Source organism: Haemaphysalis longicornis, unplaced genomic scaffold, assembly GCF_048455015.1.
Source record: "Haemaphysalis longicornis isolate Haplotype H1 unplaced genomic scaffold, Haemaphysalis longicornis Haplotype H1 scaffold_1, whole genome shotgun sequence".
In the NCBI taxonomy this organism is placed as follows: domain Eukaryota; kingdom Metazoa; phylum Arthropoda; class Arachnida; order Ixodida; family Ixodidae; genus Haemaphysalis; species Haemaphysalis longicornis.
Genome location: NW_027526203.1, coordinates 192681661 through 192705131, shown reverse-complemented (window position 1 = coordinate 192705131; position 23471 = coordinate 192681661). Strand labels below are relative to the sequence as shown.

Sequence of the window (23471 nt, the reverse complement as noted above, 5' to 3'; positions counted from 1 at the left end):
ATATTGCACATGCCATGGTAGGCCAACGCCACATTTTACATCAATAAAACTTTTTTTATTGTAATTTCCTGGATCCAATGGGCTTAAGTATACGTTTTCTTCTACTACACATGGCAGGTTGTTAGTCGGGTCTCACGAGGATATATGCAAAATAGGTCAACGTTTTTTTTTGCATTTTCGCTCCTAAAAAATGCGCTACATGAAGAGAGCTGATGGGAGCTGGGAGTGCTGCGCCAGCGATAAGCCACCTTACCTGACCTTACCTGCGATATGGTCCCTCAGATATGGTCCATACCAGCAAGGCTGCAAGAAGAGCAGCAAGAAATCTAACTAAGCCGAAAAAACTGCAACGAAGTCAAACCAAGCCATGCCAATGGTCTTCGTTGGGTTATAGTGCCTAGAATATACTATATATTCTAGGCACTATAGTTGGGTTATAGTGCCTAGAATATACTGGCTAGTGTGCCGACCACGGCCTCCCGGGTGGCACCGAGAGCGATGAATGCCACCGGCCGCCGCAAGGGGCGCTGCCGGGCGGGAGGGTGCTGGCCGCGCAGCCTTCACTGGCCGCGCAGCCTTCACAATCTCGGCAAGGGCAGTGCTGCATTTTCGCTTTCGTTCAGCAGACCACATCTGTTATGGAGGGAGCTGATGACAGCTTTCGGGGTTTATTTTGAGTTTTCGACTAAGAGTGGCATAATTAGAGAATGTTCCTTGCGCGCTCTCGAAGGTGCGTTCTAGCACCTTAGAACATAGCATGCTCTCGAAGGTGCGTTCTAGCGCCGTTTTAACATTGTAGGCTTTCTTTATACTGCTCTTTAGCTACCTTTAGTTTCAGACACAGTAGGGGCCCTATTCTCGACTGCACAAATTGCCGGCAATTTTCTGGAAGTCTTTTCTGATTGGCTTTCAATTTTGGTCACGTGCTTCCGGTTGACAAAGCGGTTGTGTGTGCTGTCGTCATTTTGACGTTTCATGTCGTTTACGGACACCAGGGGCGGTATTCTCGAGTTTTGTCCCTTTTGCATCCCTTTCAAAAGTGTCCCTTTTGGCAAGCCTTCATTGGCTAAAAGCAAAGAACCGGAAGTGACGTAACGCAAGCGCGGCAAACCTACTGCCAACGCTTATTGCTTAACCAGAAGTGCGTCACGAGGAAGGGGCGCAAAAGGGACGTTTTCAAAACGGACAGTTACAAGAATACCGCCCCAGTTCTAAAGTTTCCGTTATTTCTCGTTACTAAAGGCGCATAATTCTTGGCCGGCAATGAAAAACCAGACTAAATGCAGCAGACATGACAACGTAAGCCTGTCTTTGCTATTCAACAACAATACTGCTTGTAATACACACCCCCTCTGTGATTGGCTGAGAAGGCGTGACGTAATTTAAACAGTTGGCGGGAACGATTACGTCATGCATTGGCAACTTCAGCCTGGGTAAAAGTGACGTAATGCCACGTAACAGCTTGAAACTGGCGGCTGTTTTTGTCGCAAAATACAAGCAAAATAGGGCAAAAAATTGCCCCGGCTTACGGCGCCGCAAAGTGTGCGGCAATTTGCAGCAGGCGCAGTTCCACTTGCGCGCTGTTTAAAGCATGTTTCCTACTGAAACAAATTATAGTTTCAATGGCTTCCAAGTCAGCGATCATGGAACATACACATAACATGCAGTATTTTGCTTTAATGTTTGGCAATAAAATAAAAATTATTTGTTTGGCGTAACCGCAACATAAGAGGGCAGTACGAGCCTCTCCATGACAAAGAGAACCCAACGCATGGCATTTGTCCATACTTGTCCTAGTAAGCTGTTGGGTCACATGATCGAACTCGAGAAAAATAACAATAAAAAGTGACTATTTGGTTCATTACAGCGCTGATTGCAGTCGAGCTTGACGAATGAGTGAATTGGCGACATCGGTGCGCTACGCGGTTATCAGGCGTAGCGCTTCGCTGCTCTTATGCGTCTTAGAAGCGATGGTCGTGGCCGTCTTTTTCTGTGATCACGCCATAAACTTGTAACATAGCAGCAGACGATGGCATGGCGGCGGTGGCGGCAGGGAAGGTGATAACGCAACAAAGCTTGCATTGAAGCAGAGAGCCCAGGGCCCGTTTGCCCGTACGCATAAGTTCTCGATTAAGTTCCCGCTTACGAATAAGACGCCAATAAGTTGAAGTCGGCCACGGCAAATAGGCCGGTTGCCAAAAAACCCGACGAAAACGCTACCTTAACCGAGCGTTTGTATCACTTTCGGGCAAACGACTTATTACCTAGACATCGCTAAAGTCGTAGTTGAGAACTTATTCCCGCACTTATCGCGTTCGGGCAAACGGGCCCAGATATGTTAATAAAAGCGATTGAAAAAAATAAAGATACGGTAAAACAATTGTGTGATGTTCTTTAGCTCAACATCCGCCTTTCGCTCGCTTTTGGATCAACGTTGCTCAATCGCCTTGTGGTGTTGGCGCCAAATTTGACCTCCAGTAATGTGTTTTTCTTGTCAGCCTCAGCTACCGCCTTAATTTTTATAGTACATGCCAAGTGTTTTTATATCTTTCTTGCACAATATTTGATACCTTGGTAGCGATCTTTATGAGTTACTCGTCAAATTACACTGCATGTCGTCGTAGCTATAAGTGCAGCACATCACTGATTGCTTACGTCGTGCTTACGCAAAAAAACATGGGTGAATTGCCGGCAATTTGTGCAGTCGAGAATAGGGCCCCAGAAGAAATAAGTCAATGTTGTGAATCGCTTAGTACCAGTTTGATGCTGCAAAAGGCAAATCTAAAAATTTTGGGGGAACAACTACGATGACTGGTGGATAATACTAACAGGAAGAAAGAAAAGTGAAAAAAAAAAAAAAAAAAAACTGAACTAATCCCAGAGCTACTTTGTGTGCACTGACGTAGAAACCTAGTCAGATGTACTTATGAAATAAACGAACAAAATAAAATTGAAAAAAAAATCTGGTCAAAACAATTCGGCCAAACGTGGCTGCAATGTGGTGCGCTCACCTGTCCTTCAAATGTTCACAGTCACAACCTCAGAAGTGAATTGGTGGTTCAAAATGCACCTTTTCAAGTGCAGACCCTCCTGTAACGAATACACCCTTTCGCACCGCACAAAACTGGATTCAGTTACGAACTGCTCATTTTTTTTTAATACAGCAAACTTGTATGTCGCATTCGCAGTCCCTTTATTTTGTGCCGGCAGTTGTAATTCACCGCGTGGTACGTTGAGTGGAGACTGACAAAAAACACTGAAGTGCCAATAAGTTATAATTTTATTAAGAACACAGGTTTCCAAGTTACAAATCTAAAATCCTGCTTTGCAGAACACCAAACACAAATGTAAAATTTCCGAGCTGGGTATATGCGAATGTCATAACAGTTTTTTCATTACCCAACTAGAAATGTAATTTTTTTTTAAAAAGAACACCACACACGAAAACACAAATGTAAAATTGATGAGCTGGGTATATATATGAGAATGTTGTAAATCACAGGTTTAACGTCAACGTTAAAAGTGCTTGCCTGACAACAGCAAAGTCAGGAAAGCAACGGAACTGTGCACCTCCTTTCAGTGCCCATTAAATGAAATGCTTACGCAAACATTCTCAACGCCAACAAGAAAAAAAAAAGAACAATATCACTAGAAAGAGAAGAGTTTTAGCTCTTCATCCTTGGGAAAAACGACTAGGTTATTTTGAACTGCATGGGCAACTGCAATGAACTGCAATGGGTAACACATAGCTGCAAGTATTGTTTAAGCATTAGAAAGGAAAACATTGACTAGAACCAGCAAGAAATAACAGAGGGGATTATACACTCCCTGCTGCCTACTGAGCAAAGATGCTCGCAAGCTGGGAACAAAAAATGGGAACAAAAAATGAACTGCAATGGGTAACACATAGCTGCAAGTATTGTTTAAGCATTAGAAAGGAAAACATTGACTAGAACCAGCAAGAAATAACAGAGGGGATTATACACTCCCTGCTGCCTACTGAGCAAAGATGCTCGCAAGATGCTCGCAAGCTGGGAGCAAAACAATAACGAAAGCTTTTTCCGGAAAACTGAACCAATAAATATAGCTAGTAGTTTTAAAATAACTACAGCAACAGTGAGAAAGATTGAACTCGCGAGGTAAAAGAGCGGAAGATTGAAACTAGTTGCCTCGGTGTGATTTGGAAAACTTTCGCTTCTTCGCGACAGGTTGTGGAACGACGGGCTGAGATGCCTTTGTCGAAGTGGGTTGACCCGTTTTCTCCCGTTCCGCAAAGGATCTCTTCAGCGCGCCGGTAGTTGCCTACAAAAAAAAAAAACAATAATAATAAAAAAAAAAAAAAACCCACAGTGAAGCACTCAAAAACGACCAACTCCTTGAGTCACGAAAAACACAACAAAAGCGGCTTTAGGTCAAAACTCTTCCAACGTAACCTCCTCTGAAGACAAGACAAAAACATTGCCGCAAAAAGGCAGAGCTCTGAAACTGACATCAGTCGACTTGATTCCTCGAGACCCTTCCTTTTGGTACTTGCAGTTGTGATACCGTCCCTAGCCGCTACCTCAAGTATCTTACAGGCTCCGATGCACCTTTTCTGCGATCTACATGTAAGACGGCAGATTCGGTCAATTCATCAGTGGTGAAAATAGCCCCCACTTTGACAAGCTTAATGGGTCACCAAAGGCTAAATGAAATTTTGTTTTAACCGAAAAATCACACGTTTCATGTCACTCTCAGCTTTTGTTCGACAAGCAACGATGCGTTATTTGACGAGAAAGAAGTAAACAAAGCTGGCATTTCTTGTTAAAACTGAAAGATGATACGTGTTGCTCAGCTTTTGCTCGACGAGCTAGAATGTGTTATTTGATAAGAAATGAGTAAACAAAGCTGGCATTTCTCTAGAGACTCCCGATTCCCTGTCATTTTTTTGTGACAGAGCCATCGCGTCGCAAAGTAGAAGCGACGAGGCACCAGTGCGGTTTAGAATGTAAACGATTGGCGCTAGGCACTCCCACGCTGGCAGCGGTAGCTTTTATGCCCCCAAGCCATGGCCGACCCCCAAGGAGAACGTTTCTTTGGCCGAGGAGGCTATTATTTTTGTAACTGACGGAACGAGAAATTCTTTTAAACGCTCGAGCCGCCCATGTGCTCGCCAACATTAGACACCCCATTACTCTAACCATAAGCAAAGCCGCTTGAGAAGCGACAAGCGCTGTTTCAAATATCAGGCAACTGTGGGTGCCCCCGCTAGGCATCGGTCAAGCGGGGCGGGGCGCCTTCATCTCGCGTCGTCTGGCGATCCCGTCCATTTCATTCTCATCTCTCACGTGAACTTAGCCTGAAATACACACTCGCTTCCCAGTACCTGTCTCGTGTAGTCTCCGTAGCAAAGGCCAAACATAACGAGGGTAGAGCTACACGACGCACGATTTATGAATTGTTTATCCACAGCGGCTCGTGGTGAACGGAAAAGCACAAGTTCGAATCGGTGAAATAACCACCTGCAGTAAGTGCCATAACCTTTCATGAGTGATAAGGTTCTAATGGGCGCTCTTCTCTTCTCTCTTGGCACTCTTTCCCGTAGCTGGCCTTGTGCCATTACAGGGTTCGTACGGGCTTCAAAAGCAAAAATTCAAGGGTTTTCAAGGGCTTCCAAGGACTAGAAAACACATTTTCAAGGCCCCCATCTAATGTTTTATCTGGGATTATTTATAAGTTTTTCAACGCAATGCAAAATTTCGTTATTGCCCAATACTTAAGCACATTAGTGCACATTTAGATAGGCGCTAACGGGTTCGTGAATGCTCCCCCAGCATTATTTTTTATTTCACAGTTGGTATTTAGAGGTTTTTCTTTTTTCTTGGTGCTTTGCTGAGGCTGTTTGATTTCAAAACTTCATTAATGTTGCCTGCATCTCCTGCTTTGTCAGCAAGAGTATCAGCTGAAATTAAATCAGCAAGTGTTGCTGCAAGACAGGATGAACTACCGTATAATGCGGAATATAGGTCGAGATTTTTTACAGAAAAATTTGCCGAAAAGTCACCCCTCGACCTATATTGCAGTCACTGGCAGTTGTCATCTGGCGACCGGGCAGCCCATCGAGCCCATCCAAACCCCAAAGGCACCATCGCCACCACCATCAATCGGACGCGACGCCATCTTTGTTTTGTTGCTTCTCTCGCTGCGGCGAATGTGTGCGTGCTATTTTCTTCTTGCTCAAAATGAGTTTAGGCACTTTGTGCCAGGTTACAGCAGCGTTTAAAAGAAAAGTTGGGGGTTTTTTAAGGCCAATGACGTGTCCGCCTTGACCCAGTTTTGTATCACCAAAAGAAGTGTTGTAGCGGCGTTAGCTGAAGGGGCAGCTCTTGGTATGCAACGCTCAGAAATCCTCATGTCATGGGCGCTGCTCTGTGCACCTGTGCTGCTGTACAAAGGGGCAGATTTTGTCCGCTAGCGTCATGCGATGTCTCTACGAATGGATAGCCCAAGATGTTTGCTGACCACCTGCACAGACTGGCTGTCGCTCCGGTCTGCACACGAGTGTCCCATGCTTTGCGCTCGCTTCACGATGACATGGTCTTGCGAGTGTTTAAGTGCTGCACAAGCAATTCCCTGGACTGCACCGAGGACGACCTGCTGTGTGGGCGACAGCGAGCCAGAAGCAGTCATCCGACGATACTTCAGAGAGTTTTAAATGAGTAATCTGAGACGAAACAAGTTAGTCTCAATAAAAAACAATGGTTGGTACCTATTTCTTTTTTTTTTTTTTTTTTTGCATTTTTCGGCTACAAGGTAAGGGGGTCGACCTATATTCCACCTCGACCTATATTCCGCATTATACGGTATGTACACGTCCATCATTTGCACATAAAAGCAAACGCAGATGGAGCATATGAGGCACAGCAACCATGCAATGAGCGGTCGTCCACAGACTAGATGGAACATGCAAGGTAGAGAAAAGAAGCCGGCTTTCACTGGATTGTATCGTGACATGGAGTCTATTGAGGAGTCCTTCTCCCAATTTTGCCTCGTAATAATGACAATCCACTAAACTCGTAATTTCACGCAATACCCTGAAACTTGATTGTTACACTGTTTCTTTACATATTTAACACCTAAAATCCACGACAAACACTTTAAATTCTTGTGAAAAGACAGGGCCACTGGTTCTCTTAAGAACAATCAAGGGTTTTCAAGGACCATTTAAAAATTCCAGGACTTTCAAGGCCTTGAAATTGACACTTCTAAATTCAAGGGTTTTCAAGGTTTTCAAGGACCTGTGCGAACCCTGCATTAACACCCAACCATTGTCATCAAGGTTCTAACCGGCTGGCCCTCTTTGCCCCAGCTAGCCTTGTGCCAAAAAAATCCAACCATCATCACCATCAAGGCTCTAACCGGGCACGGGCAAGCTTTACCGACAGCAACATCAGCACGCAGACAATGGATTAGAAGCTCAGGCTGGTTGCTTAACCACCTGCCGTGCATCTCGCAAATTTTGCAGCTTCCTGCCGGGGTCATTCCTTGCAGCAGATTGGGCGTTTGCACCATGGTAGGTTATTGACTTCGCGAATTGCGCACCAACACTTCTCCAAAATGAAACTAAGAGCATGATGGCGGACTCTGAAGCGCGAGGGAAGCAGCCTGTTTTGTAATGCATGCGCTGTAGTCCGTGTTTTTTACATTAGATCAGCCCGCGGAAAGTTTTGATTTACATCTACTTCGCGTGCGCAACCACTAAGGAACTTGTTATTTGAGGAAAACATTTGTAGATTCTTCTCAAAGGAGCTTTCACTGTTGTGTTCACAACTTCTGTTGGTGTCACAAAATGTAGCACCAAAAAGCGTACGGGGCGTCCACACCTGTTTATGTTTCTGATATTTTCTGCTTCATTAAACAACTGCTAGTTGCAAGAATGGTGTACTCTGATTCTCAGCACTATAAACTATCATACTTCAAATCCATGTGTCGATGGCATAGCAATGAGACACACACAGTCGTACTGGTATGGGCTAGAACCGTTCTCAAACAAAGTCCGGTTAGTGAAATGTAAGCTGGGACCAGTTAGTGTCCTGTTGAATCCACTAAGGACACCGTGCGACTGTTTTGAAAAGTACGCCAATCTCGTGCTTACCTTGTCGGTCGGCCCCTCATGACCGGCTTTGGCGGTCCCACGGCTCTGCACAAGGTAGAAGTCACGACTTAAAACGGGGCGACTAAGACCGCTTGCCATAAAAACGAGGCACACAATGTGACGGTCACTCACACAGCATGCCCTATTCCCCCTGCAAAACCATTCCTCGATGTTTGTAAACAACTCTCTCAATCCCACACTGACAGTTGTCACAGAGTAAGCATTCGTGGCGTCAAGCCACTTCGGGAACACTTCCTACAGTACCCGAGCAATCCAACGAGATTCGGTTTGTTGATTGATTGAAATAGGCAATCGCATTAGGCAATAAAACAAAGCTCTCGTAGAGAGTAAATTAAATGAGCACTCACCGACAACGACAGCTTGCTTTTGCTGCTTTGTGGCAATCCCACAGCCTGTCCCTAGGAAAAGCAAGGAAAAAAACATGTCAGCATAGACAAAACTCTTTTCGAGGACGCTCATTCATGTATTCAGCATTTCCATGAAGAGGGTCGTAAAAATGTTTACTATGTTGTTGAGACACATTTGTTGTATGTATAGGCCAACCTTTTTTTGTACCTCCAGCGTCCTTTAATACGGAGAAAGACGAAAAGAACATGTTAACTCCAGTGAAAAGGCAGGTTGACACTCTACACTAGTCCGAGACGGTGACATTTATAATAAAATTATTACACACTCGTGTGCCTAACACAAGAACTGAACCACGACAATTTTTCTGTTAAAACGAAAGTGTTTTATGCTGGGATCCACGAAGATCTGACTGACGTCGTCATATCTGTCACGGAAGAAAAACCTCAACTGCCGCAGCTGCGCCAGGATTCGAGCCGGGAACTCCGTCGCTGCAAGGGGAGGAGCCAGGCTTTTTACCGGCTGTGCTATGAGCTGAAGTGGAGACAGCTAGCTCTATGAATGTGCCATATATCCTCCCTCTAACCTCCTTCATTTCGATGGTGCTGCCATCTAAGGGAGCTGAAGCGAAGTAGTGCAACACAACGCTAATGAGCGCCGACAGTTGGCGCCAGCTGAGCTCGTCACAACGCAACCGTCTGCCCTACACTACACGGAGCAGGGACACACAGGTCGCACATTTGCCAATGTGACGTGCCAGTCGTCGCTCGCCAAGCACACCCACAAGACAGCCCCGCAAATCATGCTCCAACACTGCAGCGGACCGTGAGTTTACCGAACGATTCACTGGCAACCCGTTTGGTTTTCGTTCGCATGGTTTGTGAGCGCTTGTAGTTTTCATTCGAGTTTACGCAGTGCTCCAGTGCGCGCAATCCAGTGTCTAGTGTTGATGCACCTGACGGCGTCATACCGATGAAGAATAAATAGCGATGAACGAGTTCATATCAATGCAGCATAAACATTCAACTGATCCTGTCGGCACATTTCACTTTCCTGTTTTACCGATTCCTATGAAAGCGGGATCAACCACATTTTTTTACTGTAGTATTACCATAATATTGTTCTGTCAAAAGGCTCCTTCCTGGCCAGTCAAGTAGCAAATAATGTTGTCAGCTTTGTAATCCAACAGTGTTGTGAGGTGATAATTACTTGAAAATGACACCAGCTATTCACTAGTGATCTTTGGTTCGGAGAAAGGGCAGCTTTATTCTGCCAAAGCTTATTTCTGATGGTCCCCCGCATGTCTAGCAAGTGTGCCTAGCATTTTCAACCAGTTTCCAGCAGTTTCGGTTTTGTTTTTGCGTTGCAAAATTCATATTTGGCGCTACTACGCAGTTACCAAACTACAAGCTCATTTGCCACGGCGGCTCCGGTTGCCCGCTACTGTTCCTCAAAACAGGCATGCCACTCGTGCTTCCACTTCATCTTTGCCTTACTTCTCAGATAACAGCTTCCACTGAAAAGTCAAAAGATAACATTAAGTCGTCGGGTATCAGTTCAGACGAGGAGAATGCTTCCAATTGGCCTTGAACACCGCCAGCTGTTCACCGGCCAGTTTCGGTTTCATACGAGGGTATTTCCAGAAGTCTAGTGTCGCTGCTTAGTAGAACTGTCTGTTCTGACAAAGTCTCCAACAGCCTTGTATTTGTTTCTTTTCGAAATTGTTAGGTGGCACTGCAATGTAGTAGGCTTGTAGTGCTGAACTCGCGTCATAGCATGACGGTGACTTGGTGAAAGCTTGCTGGGCACGATTCTAGAGCATCGCACCTTATTCGTGCAAGCAAGGCTACCATAGCGAGTCGGAACATGATAATAAACCGCAAATGAAAGTTCTGACTGATAAGTGATCATCAGAACGTCAACAAGCATCACCAAAGAGTTTGGTTTTCAACTCAAGCGGATTTTTCGCATTGATTGCTTGCCTTAAATATTGTGCTCGTCATAATCATTAAAAATGTGTTTTTACATCGCGTAGAGGCTAATTGGGGCCTTTAAAATGCCAAACCACCAGATTTCTTCTAGAGAACCATCCAAACTAGCAAAATTTGAAATAGTGGTTGGGCTTCATCACAAGGCACAGGCACCACGCGGGCAGACTTTTTCTTTTATATCTCACAAATTGTATTGCGCAACTAAATTTTTTTTTTCTAGGACAGGTTTTTGAAATGTTTTCCTACGAAATATATATTCTAATTTTTTTTCTACTACTGGTGGTTTACTTACACAATTTACTTTTTTCATTTTCTTCGACGCCTGGACAAAAATTTCGAATTTGATCATTTTTTTCGCAATCATTATTTATTAAAACTGCTGTCACTGGAAATTTCATAAAATCATCTGCATTTTATGTCACTACAATGTGTGCCTAACCAATCAGACCAGAAAAAATGCTTTGTTAGACCCCTCAAAATTGATCAATTTCCTGTGGTAACGAAAGAGTTAAAAAGTGCCCGCCAGGAGCCAAAAAAAGCCTAGTCGCAAGCCAAGCCAGGTAGCACTCACCAACTTGTTAGTGGAGCTACTGCCCTTTGGAGTATGAGCAGCGGAGGCAGTCGATGCAGGGTCTTGTTTCGAAGTCAACAGCTGGGGTAAAATTGGCGATACTCCAGGAGTGGAGGGTCCTTTCGACGCCAATTCTCCAGGCTCCGTTACTGGCGTCGATGCAACAACTGCTGCCTTTCCGGCTACGACTTGTGCCGGCTTCCTTTGAGCCGAAGCCGAGACCTCGCCTTGTGCCGCCGATTGTCCAGCCTTGGTTTTTGGGGTCAACTCAACAACTGTTGGATTTTCAGCCACAACTTGCGCCGGCTTTCGTGGCGGCGATGCAAAGACCTGGCGGTGACAAGACACAGACACATTCGGCACTATCAATAGTTATTTGGCCCGCATAAAGAAATCCGCATAAACAAACTACCCCTGGGCAATCTGAGAAGCTTACACATACGCCCCAATCATAAACCCATCCGTCATTTTGCGGAGCCCACCAAATCAAAATAGTCGAGACAAAATTACACCTATTACGACGGTAGAATCAACTGTACCTCAAATTACTCTTCAAGACAAGCACCTGCGCAAATGTTGAGCTGCACTTACCACCTACAGCCCGTTCAAATCACCAGAAAAACCAGTTACACCAGCCATGTCACGTGCCATCCCTAGACTAACAGCAACTACTCGGAATGCAGAAAATTACTTTTGTGCACTAAATTTACTTCATACTAATTGAAGAGCAGGCAACGTGCAATATTCTGCCTAACTGCAAAACAACAGTGATTTCTGATGCTTACACCTGGGTAATAAAAAGTTCGATTGGGTAGAGCAGCATCTGCTCCGGCACAAGTCAACACTAAACACAAAGTTGAAGTAAAAAAGTCAAAACCCATTGTTACAAGAAGTGGACACCAAACAAGCATTCAAGCTAGGCAGAACATCTTCCAAATGAGCTCAGGCGCCAAATTCATGCATTCTATTAGTGGCTAAAGATTGATAGCCCCCCCCCCCCCCTCCAAATATATTTTTTAAGCTTTAGCGTCGTCGTTGATGCCCTGCAGGAAAGCCAATTTTCTCTGACGATGATGATGAATAAGCGTGGGTGAAGTTGGAAAAAAAAAAACACGCTTCCTAGGTTTCTCATGTTATGAAGCTGGCGTCAATCCGATTGCTCCATTTCGACATGTTTGAAGTGAACGCCAAGTAGAAGGTACAGATTTGTGTCGTACACCACAAACCCAAACATTAGGCCTATGGAGTGGTGCGTACCTCCAGACTACCACATACATGCAGTGTGGGATAGGCCAACCAAAGAATCCACCACGAGAAAGCTTCACGTTCAACTATCGTCGTTTCGTCGTTGTTAAGACGGAGGGGTGCATGATTTCATTTAGGGAGCGAACCACAGAAGTGTGTTCAAATAAAATTTTTAGCCATTCCTGCACAGCAGTTCCTACCCATGTTCTTGGTGCGTACATAGCAAGGTCGATTTTAAATGCAGAGCATTTCAGTAACTCACGATGTCACCCGCGTTGGCGTCCGTAGTCTGCACCGCACCCCTCTCTACTATATAAAAAAAAGAAATACTATCCGGCGCCAGGTTTCGATCCCTCGACCCTGCGTGCGGAACGCAATGTACATTGTGCTTTAACCACTGCGCCACAAAGCCAACACAGAATTGGAGGCTACGGACGCGCCTTATATCCTTGACTCATTCAAATTACTGCTGACGAGCGCTCTCTCGTCAGCAGTTGCCACAAGTGCAACAGCATTACCGTAACGCAAACTACTTAACGTCGTGCGCCCCCGGAAATGCTCTGCATTTCATCGTGCCCCTCGCGAGGGGGATGTTTCAATGCGTCTTCCTACTGGCCAGTACACTCGTCGCCATCTGTCGGATGTTGTGCGAACCCTTTGCGGCTGATGGCGCGCGATTTGAAACGACATTTGCATATGATCAAACGGAAAGGCTCTCCAAGAAAAACAAATACCATGGCCAGAGTTTCTGCAGTGGATGTAGTTTTTTTCTATTTGCTATGGTCAGGTTCAGGTCCTCGCATATATCTAACATTATATTTCCGTTGCAGTCTGTGTACCCGTCTGTATCTTCAATGTGGGTGCTTATGTCCCCTACAAATAGTACCTGCGGAATCGTTTCAAATCCTCAATGTCCTTTTTAAGTCGCGCCATCAGTTTTTGATTTTGTTCTTTGGTCTCCTTACTCGTCCACAGGAGCAACACTCCTAAAGCCACCTCCCTACTCCCAACTATTCGTTGCCTAGTTTTTGAAGGGGCAGTGAAGAGACTTGCGAACACCATCTCATCACTTTCTGCGGTTCAAATGCAGCATGCAGCCTATGTCATAAGCACCTTGGCTATATCGAGACATTTTTCTGAGAGGCGTTTCGCGGGTGGACGGCCCCAGGTATCGGCTACGGACCTCGTCTAGTAAGTCTTGCGTGGTTCTCTCGAACTTGTAGACAAGGGTTTGGAGTTGCTGGCGCGCCTCCGATCTGGTCTTTTCCGGATCGAGTAGGTGTCTAAGTAACTTCCATGTTTTCGCGTTTCCCATTTCTTGGTTCATCTGACTGCATGTGTTTGCCCAATTTAGTCTGGTCAGCTCCAAAGAATAGTCCTCTATCTCCCTATTTAAGGCTGCAATCCTCCTACGTAGGTTCCTGTCCCATTTTTTATGTTTGAGTTTCTCCTCTAATTCTTTCTTTTTCCTCCATAAGCCGACGAGGCGGCTGTCAGTCGTTTTGATCCCTTCGTCCGTCTCTATCTCGTCCGTTGCCGCTTGAGCGGCTTCGATAATTTTCTTACTCCACTTCCCAATGTCGCGTATCGGTTCGCTTGCCGTCGCGTCTATGCTTCTGAAAGTTTCCCAGCTAGTGATTTTGTGCTTGCACATTTTCGGAACTGGGGTAACATTGCTGACTACGATTTCTATGATTTTATGATCGCTGCTTAGGTCTTCCCCGGTATTTCGCCATGTGGCCTTGACTCCGCCGTGTGTGAAGGTGAGGTCGGGCGTTGTGTCTGACGACACACTATTACCTTGCCTCGTCGGATTCATGGGGTCGGTGATTAGCAGTAGATCGTGGTGTTGAATTGCCTGGCACAAGGCCCTACCTTTGACTAGAGTGTGTTTATACCCCCAAGCTGGATGTGGGGCATTGAAATCCCCCATGACCAACAAGGGAGCACCTTTGGTTAGATTTTTTGCTCTGAAAAACAAGTCTCCAAAATCGCATTTCCTCTGTCTGGGTGGGCTGACACATTCAAGACGTAGAGACTCTTATCCGTGCGCTTACGCGGGATGAGTTCCACCATCGAGTGGTCGCTCTCGGTATTCCCAGTCTCGTGCTGCACTGCTGTTACGTTTCGCTTGACGAACGTGACTACCCAGGTGTCGTCTCCGAGTCCCAGGTAGGCTTTATACCCCGATAATTTGTAATTTTTCCCACATTCTTGAATCGCAATTATCACCGGACGACCTTCGCCGCTGTCGAGGAAAGCCTGCAAAACCGAACGTTTTCTGCCGTAGCCCCTACTATTCCACTGCCAGGCTGTAAGATACGGTTGCCTGTGATCCATCGGGTCTATTGAATTCTTGATTTTTCGAGCTCTTTTGCCGTCTCATGTTAGACTTATCTAACCGGTCCATGCGTTCCTCCATTTCCAGTAGTCTATCCTCTACCTTTTTCAGGCTCTTCAACTCTGCCATTGCTACGAAAACCTTTTCTAATTTCGACACCCTACTGGCGAGTTTGTCGTCAACATCATTTAGTTTGGATTCAAGTTGTTCGAGAGGAGGAGAGTGGACTACCTGCATCGACTTGACTACCTGTTCCGATGCCTTTGCGGTGATTACCGTCTTGATTTCGTCAAGCTGCCTTTTGAGTTCTGCGTTTTGTTCCATTATAAGCTTATTTTGCTCCATCAGAAACTTATTTTGCTCTGTCAACTTCCTTTTAACCTCCGCATTTGCATCCTGGGCGGTCCCACTCACCCAACCTACCTTTGGTGCGTTTGTCTTCGAGTTTTCCAGCGATGCACGGACACTGCCGCTGTTTTCACTCGAGCTATTAGCAGTCGATATAGTTTCAGTCCTCAGAGGTGGCAGGCGAGGGAAGGAAACGGATCGGTTCCTCGACTTGCTTTGGCTTCGAGACATGCTCCGCGCGCGATCCCAGCTCTGGTCCCTTCAGCTTGCCCGTTGCGATGCTTTGATGGTTGACTGCGCCTCTCTGTGCCTCCGCTTCTCGTCCGCTTCTTCTTCTTTCCTTGCCTGTTCTCCGAGCTTTCGCTCCCATTGTCTCTTTTTCAGGACGTACGGGGTGCGGTAGAGAACCTTGCACCTCTTGTCACCCGTCTCGTGTTCTTTTCCACACAGCTGACATTTTCGTACACAACGGTGTTCAGTCGCGGGCGACGGATCACCGCATTTCCTACATTTGTCGGTGGGATTGTTGCTGCAGACGTCCGACCGATGGCCGATGTCGCCGCACTTAAAGCAGACTTCATACTTCTTTCAGTATAGGAAGCACTTGATGGGCGATCCGAAGCACCTGACCCATCGTGGGACTTGGGGATCGGCAAAAGTGATGATCACTGATTCGGATCTTCCCATCCTACGCACCCCGATGATAGGGGGGTTAGTGCGGTGGGAGAAACCGACCTCGAGTTCCTCCTCGGAGAAACGGAGATCGATGCCATGTACTACTCCTCTACCGCAGTTCTCCGGTGCTGCCATGTAGGACGTTACTTCGTAGGCCTCGTCTCCAATCGGTAGTTTTCTCAGAGACAGTACTTTCAGAGTGTCTTCTTGCCTCGGCGTGCTGTATGTTATGGTGCCTTGCTTGTCGTTTAACACAACTTGGTCTTCTTCTTTGCCTTTTTCCCACTGTACGTCGGCGGCAAGTCTTAGCATTCCCCCTACGTAGGGGACCGAGAGCTTGGCGAGTGCAAGTCCGCCCTTGGGTCGCAGAATCACCTTGTGGTCCGTGTGTGGCAGTCTCGGCAGATGCGATGCAATCGATTTTTCCGCCAGCTGCTTGCCAGCCAGGCGCGCTTTATATTCTCCGATGGGTGACCTCTTAAGGTTTGTCGCTGTTCCGGCGGCGGCTGTTGAAAGCGTGTTGCACGAAGCGTCCGCGCTCTGTTTTTCTCGTCGACCTTGATCTTGTAGTTCCTTTACTTTTTTCGTCACCTTTGTGATCCAGTTTAACTCCTTAAGTTCCGTCGGGTCAATGTCCGTACCTTCTACCGCCACTTCCATCACCATTTTGTCGGCCGCGTCGGGCTGCCGCCAAGAGTCTGATGGCGGACGCGCGGCGTCGCCGGGCTGCTAAGCCTAGCCTGGCTTGGCTTAGGGTTAGCGATGCTGCGGCGTGGTCGACCAAAAAAAGGGTGTGAAAAAGTCTCAGAAAGTCCACTCACGGCTTGAATTTGGTATCCACGGAGTCCCTAGGAGTTCCGCAAACACAGCACGTCACTTTCAAGCCAAAATTTGGGAGTCGCAAACGAGGCCTTGGACGCCCCGATTACAGTAGCGGAAGTTAAAGCAGAGCTAAATCGCCTTAGAACCAAAACTGCCGCCGGGCCAGACAAAGTCAGCAACAAAATGCTACGAAATCTCACCGAAGAGTCTATCTATGACTTAGCCACTTACATGCAAAAATGCTGGGACAGCGGGGAGATTCCTTTGGAATGGAAAAGGGCCAATCTGGCCCTAATTCCGAAACCTGGAAAGACACTAAGCCTCGAAAATCTAAGACCGATCTCTATCACGTCATGTGTCGGCAAGCTAATGGAACGCGTAGTCCAGACCAGACTTAGCCGATATCTCGAGGACGAGGAACTGTACCCGGACTCAATGATAGGATTCAGAGCTCAGCTTTCGGTCTGCGATGTAATGCTCCAGATCAGAGAGGACATCATAAACTACACGGGTAAAGATACGAGAGCCATCAACGGTTTTGACGTTGCCAAGGCCTTCGACAACGTCAGACACACAGCCATCCTTCACAACTTGAGCAAGTTAAACATAGGCGCTAAAACGTACAACTACGTGCGAAATTTCCTCTCAAATCGTACGGCAAACATAGAACTGGGAGGTATGTCCCTTGAAAACATCAATCTAGGCAACACGGGAACGCCACAAGGTTCGGTACTATCTCCCACTCTCTTTAAAGGCCAACTGCACTCAAAATTTCTACTTCTTGAAAACCCTATTTCCGTATAGTCTGCTTAAAAAGAAAGCAACATGCAAAATACAACAGCTGAAATACGCACGTGGACGCCGCAAGCGGCCAGCAAAAATCGGCGATTTTGAAACCGAAACCGAGGAGAGCGCGGCCATTGCAGTAAACGTTGCAGCCGTCCAGCGAGCGGCCGGACGGTCACCAGTTCGGGAGAATGTCTGCGCGCAAGCTCTACGCGCGCACGGGGCAGCAGAGCTCGACCGGTTCTCCCGCTGCGTGGCTGGCCAGAGGAAAAAGCCACCGCCGGCTGGAACGTCACAGGCGCGTCATGGCTGTTTACGCGATCCGCCGGCAGGTGCAGAGTGGTCTGCGGCGGAGCCTTTTTAAACGCTTCTGACTGATTAACGAGGCGTTTCACGAGGCTACCACTTGTGTCTCAGCTTATTTGGGGGTACTTACTACGCATTAAAAACAAATTTGGCCGAGGTGAAATTTGAGTGCAGTTGGCCTTTAATGTGGCTATGATTGGACTGCCTAAAAAACTCGACAGGATAGAAGGCCTAAGGTACACCATGTATGCGGACGATCTGACGCTGTGGATAAATCGTGGCAGCGACGGACATATTGAGAACGTTCTTCAGAATGCCATAGACGAGATTGACAGCTACTTAGAGCCGCTGGGACTCAAATGTTCAGCCGAAAAATCCGAGGCGCTTTTCCTCGTCTCCAAAAACAACAGAAGGATGGGCAGAAATGACGGCGGCATAAGACTGAAGGCTGGCGGCAAGCCTATACCCGCAAGGGACAAGCTCAGAGTCCTCGGGCTATACGTTCACGACTCCGGCAGAAATACTGAGACTATCCGCAAACTAGACAACGCCGTCGCGCAAATTTGCAGAATGTTAAGGCGAATCTCCAACAAGCACGGGGGAATGAAAGAGACTAATCTACTGAGGCTCTTTCAAGCCTTTGGCGTTAGCAGGGTACTCTTCGTAGCCCCCTTCATGAAGCTAACCAAGGCAGAAAAAAGTAAGCTCGACATCATAATTAGAAAGGGCATCAAATGTGCGCTAGGTCTTCCCCCAAACACCTCGACGGCCAAAATACTTAGTATGGGTGTATCTAATACTATCGATGAACTGATTGAGGCGGTAAATGCGTCACAACAACAACGGTTGCTGAGCAGCAAGACGGGTCGGAGGATATTAGAGCGTCTGGGATACCAGACAGGAGAAAGAGATAAAGACAGTATAGAGCTACCCAGGCAGCTCAGGGAAAAACTTACTGTGTCACCACTGCCAAGAAACATGAGCCCAATTCATCATGAGGCTAGACGTAAAAGTAGAGCCAGAGCCCTGCAAATTAGATATGGTGGCAGGACTGACGTCCTGTACACAGATGCAGCGCAATATCAGACGAAAAAAGCTTTCGCAGCAGTGGCGGTTACGGAAAACGGTGTACCCGTTTCGTGCTGCACGGTACTGAGCAAAGACATAACAGAGGCAGAAGAGTCAGCCATCGCTCAGGCAATGACTCAATCGGGAATAAAAACGATCGTGAGCGACTCGAAGTCCGCCATCAGAAACTTCGATCGAGGAAGGATCTCCAATGCCGCATGGAAGATCCTCGCGAACGCAAAGGCTCCCATCGAACAGGCAACATTAGTGTGGGCACCAGCTCATACGGGTCTCATCGGGAATGAACAGGCACATGCGACCGCTTGAGGTCTGACAGTCCGGACGATCGCCGCCGCCAACGAGCCAGACGCGGTTCCTCCGTACGCGGAGCCCCTCCCGAGTGCAGACGACGGGCTAGGAAACTTCCACGAAATAGTACAATACTATAGACTAGCGAGGAAAGTACTACCACCGGCTCACCCGCACCTTACTAGGAAAGAGGAAATATACTGGAGAAGGTTCTTCCTTCCCAAAGAAGGGTCTTTCCAAACCCCGAATTGTACAGTAAATGGCACCCCAAAGTATCTGATTCCAAATGCAAAAAATGTCAGGGCATAGCGGATCCAGTTCACATGGTCTGGACGTGTCCCTCTTACAAAAAACCTCACAGAAATGCTGCATCCTGGGAGGCCCTGCTACTCAGCCAGGCCTCCAGCAGTCAGAGAAAAATCATCGGTCTCGCCCTGGAAGCCGCCGAATCGCAAGGGATTCTGGCTGACTGATGGGGGGGCACACCCTTTTGTGCTTTTGACTAGTGTAAATAAAGTTTCCCCTCCTCCTCTGAGAGGCGCCATTTTCACCGAGCAGTTTTTATTTATTACTAGTTTTTTTTCGCGATCCACCCCGAATGATTTTTTTGACATCAGCTGGGATGACGCATGAGAAAGAACGCAGTGTAGCACTTGCCAAATTACGAGCACGCATGTACAACAGAAGTTGCAACTGAACAAGACAGCAAGGTTGACAGCAAATGCTAAGGCTGCCGACATAAGGTTGGCACCAACAGAGCTAGCTCAGTCGCAACGCAAACTTTCTCGAGACATCGCCGCGGTAACTCGTGAATTGAGCCTAGTGTGGCCGTCAAACTTGCCGCGAAAAAGCTGAGCGAAATCTACGACCCTTCAAACACCACGCACCAATAAGAGCTGATACTCAACACGAAGGCAGCAGGAAAATTGGATGCAGAGTAAAAAAAAAAACGGCACAAGTGGTCGTTTTCTCTCCGTTCCTTGTCCGCATACACTTCACTTTCAACGTGCAACACCAACTCACCCAGGAGTCCACCCTTGTTCAAGTGCCCACTTTTCCCCGATTCCTCGCTTGAAAGTCCTCATTTTTTAACAGTGTTGAGAAAATCGTTTATGTACGGTGTCTGCAGTTTTAAAAATATCAAGAAAATGTGGAGCACTCGTGCGCACGTGCTTCAAGCACACGTTCGTCAAGCCAAGCATACCCACTTAAAGGGATTGGCCAACGTCGGCCACAAAAAAAACTCCAGCATTCGCCGCATCGTGGCAACACTTGCCCCGAACCAGAAAGACACGTCGCAGCGTACGCCCCTTCTTCGTTCGTTCTCGTTTTGTAGTGCGCACGCACTCAGTACTGTAGAAGAGCCGCGACTTGAATGTCGAAGCTGCTCTAGGTGATCCTTGACTCCACATGGCCTGGCTGCAGATAAGTTCGCATTGCCAAGGGGGAAGAGGCCGCACTTCCAGAGGCCTGGCGTGCAAAGCATCTGCTAGAGACGATAAGTCTCACTTGCGCAGTGGCGTACGAAAACGCCAACCAAAATGACGACGTCACTCTGGCTTTGCTGCTCAACATAAGGTGGTTGAAACGCCATGCCGCCAATGTCAACCCTGACACCACAAGGATACAAAAACTCAACTTTGTGTCCATCAGTGATCACCTACAACAGCTTTGCCATTCAAGTCTTGCACGCGAGCGCAAACTCCCCTGCACTTTTCCCCCCGATTCCCTGCTTTTTCAATCAAAATCTCCATCGTGTCCCCAATCCCTTGCTTTTTCAATTCAAACCCCCTCGTGTTCCCAAATCACCCACTTGGAATCGCTGCTTTTTAATGATCTCCCCCAGTGTTCCTTAACCCCCTTTCCCCTCGTGTGGTCCCCAATTTCCCACTTTTTCAATTCAAAATCCCCCATGTTTCCAAACCATCCACTTGGAATCTCCGCTTTTGAATTCAATCCCCCAGTGTTCCTTAATTCCTTGAATTTGCCCTCATGTGTTCCCCAATTCCTCGCCTTTTCAATCCAAACCCCCTTGTATTCCCAAATTATCAACTCGGAATGTCCGCTTTTTAATTTGATCCCAGTTTTCCTTAATTCCCCGCTTTCCCGATTCAAATCGCCTCGTGTTCCCCAATTCTCTACTCTTCCAATCTAAATAACCTTCTCAAGAATCCCCACTTTTCAATTCAATCTTCCCCCAGTGTTCCTCAATTCCCCGCTTGTTCAAACCCCCACCCCGGTGTTTGCAACACAACAAAGAGCCGCTTCAAACTGGCACCAACCCTGTGCAGAGGCAGTGGTCCGCCCCCTGCGTTGCGTGTGAGGCGCGCGACCTCGTTCTTGAGGAAGTCCACCTCCTCTTGCTTCTCACTCAGTAGCCGTTCAATGATGCCGTACTTCATCACGTGGGATTCTATCGCACACCAGAGCCTCTGGTTGCTTGCCTTCACATCTGCCCTCAGCGCCTCCACCTCCGCGGCGAGCTTCTTGTTCTGGGCATTAAAACAGGGACAAAAATGGAGAAAGCCTTCCGAGCAAACTGCACGACTAACGAGGGTTTCCTACACAATTCTGGACAGTCAGCTCGACAGCTTCAGTAGGCAGCAGCGAATAAAATCTACTACCTCCCCTTGCGTGTTTTATATCTAGCTTACACGACTTATCTGAGACCCAGTCTCGCTGTGGTGGATTAAAGCCAATACATCAGCAAGGAGGATTCGTACGGGATTAAGTTGGAAACTGCGAATAGGAGTCACACCATCCATACCAGTGGTGTAGCCAGAAATTTTTTTGAGGGTGTTACATACTCAGTAAAAAACAACAACAACAACAAAAAAAAAAAAAAAAAAAACAGAGTCTGCAGCCAAACATTTTATTATCATTTTGCTTCCAGCTTGGTGCATTTTATTTTTGTTTTTAGATTTTTTAAAAATAAAGCCACGTGTAAAGCATGAGATAAAAAAGGCTGAAAGGACGAGGGATAGGCAGTGCACACAAAGTTTTGGGGGGTATTCTGACACTGAAACACCCCCGGCCCTGGCAACACCATACTGCATACTGATAGAATGTTGCTGAGAGGAAGCTGATAGTGACCACTGTGTTTAAAAGATAAATAGCTGCCTTCTGAAGCAGAGATGAAGAAAAATTTGGCCCCGTAGTCTTCTGGCCGCTGCTACGGTATATCATCATATGTACCGAATTTTAAGTGACGCAGAAATACCTAACCCGATTTACCGAGGTTCTCAATTTAACGAAATAATTCGCAACTCCCCTCAACTTCGTTGAGTCGAGTTTTGACTGTGGTACCACCAGAATAGTTCCTCAATATCAGGATGCAATGCGTAAAAATGCTGAAATGTACAGTAGTTTTGAAAGTGTAATCGACACTCCTCCAGTAAACTTCAGTTGAAAGTACCACACATGAAACATGGGCTGCGTCTAATCTCACAGCAGTCGTGAGAATTGCCTCTGGGAAATTATCACGGCAGTTTCCATAAAAGCTGGCTGGCCTAAAATTTACTGAACCATATTACGTCCCAATGTAACCTAACGTAACATAACCTCACTGAACCTAGCGCAACCAAACCGAATGCATCATAACCTACCCAAATCCAGCCCAACTGCAACAAACCTAACCTAACCCACCCCAACGACGCAAAACACAACCTATATTAAATGTAATTCAACCCATTCTAGAAGTCCTCTGCGTCGATCTCTTGATATAGTAAAAACCAGAGTAAAAAAAAAAAAGTATTAACAGAATACAATGATCGAAAAATTCTAAAAAAAAAAAAAAAAAAAGAAAAAAGAAAAACCACCGTATTGTCGGAAAACCAGGTACGCACTATACCACAGCGCTACAAGGGCAGCTGCAAACACGGCTTCGTAGGGAATATTTATCCCATAGAATCTCCGCGTAGCGCGCTTAGCCAATGAGTCGACTGCCGTGAGAAATTCTTGACAGTAATTCTCATGGTTGCCGGGACAACACTGCTCTTAAAAAACTTTTTTAATTTTGAAATAAACTCTGTCAAACTTAGTCTTGCTGCTTTTTCTCCACTGATTTCAAATATGGCATTATTTTTTTTGTTGGTCAATTAGGCCCCGAGATAATTAGAGGTAATTATCCACTTTTGGAGGAACAATAGACAAAACTGTGTTGGTAAGAAAACTGTAATCTTTACATTTTCTAATACTATGAGCACTGGTGAGTGCAATAAGACAGTTTTTTTATGCATCGCTTGGAACTAATTTTACAGCTCATTAAACCTTGGTGGCAACACTGGCAAGGAGCCATTTGGAGTGCCAACTTCACACACTGAAGTTTAATGAGCTGTAAAATTAGTTCCAAGCGATGAATAAAAAAACTGATTGTCTTATTGCACTCACCAGGGTTCATAGTGTTGGAAAATGTAAAGATTACAGTTTTCTTACCAACACAGTTTTGTCTATTGTTCCTCCAAAATTGGTTAATTAACTCTAATTACCTCGGGGCCTAATTGACCAACA

General features: G+C 46.5%; 1 protein-coding gene across 5 annotated transcripts in view; it reads right to left on the bottom strand.

The window, feature by feature from the left end:
* Positions 1-3268: 3268 nt before the first annotated feature.
* Positions 3269-23471, bottom strand: part of LOC144140443 (uncharacterized) — a 253062-nt gene continuing 232859 nt past the window's right edge. For all 5 annotated transcript variants that reach the window (XM_077672299.1, XM_077672301.1, XM_077672300.1 and 2 more), the window contains 5 exons: positions 21245-21454; positions 11063-11392; positions 8503-8553; positions 8135-8179; positions 3269-4302 (listed from right to left, as the gene is read on the bottom strand). In XM_077672299.1, coding sequence (XP_077528425.1) covers positions 4162-4302; positions 8135-8179; positions 8503-8553; positions 11063-11392; positions 21245-21454 — 777 coding nt within the window. In that variant the 3' untranslated portion in view covers positions 3269-4161. The remainder of the gene's footprint in view (positions 4303-8134; positions 8180-8502; positions 8554-11062; positions 11393-21244; positions 21455-23471) is intronic.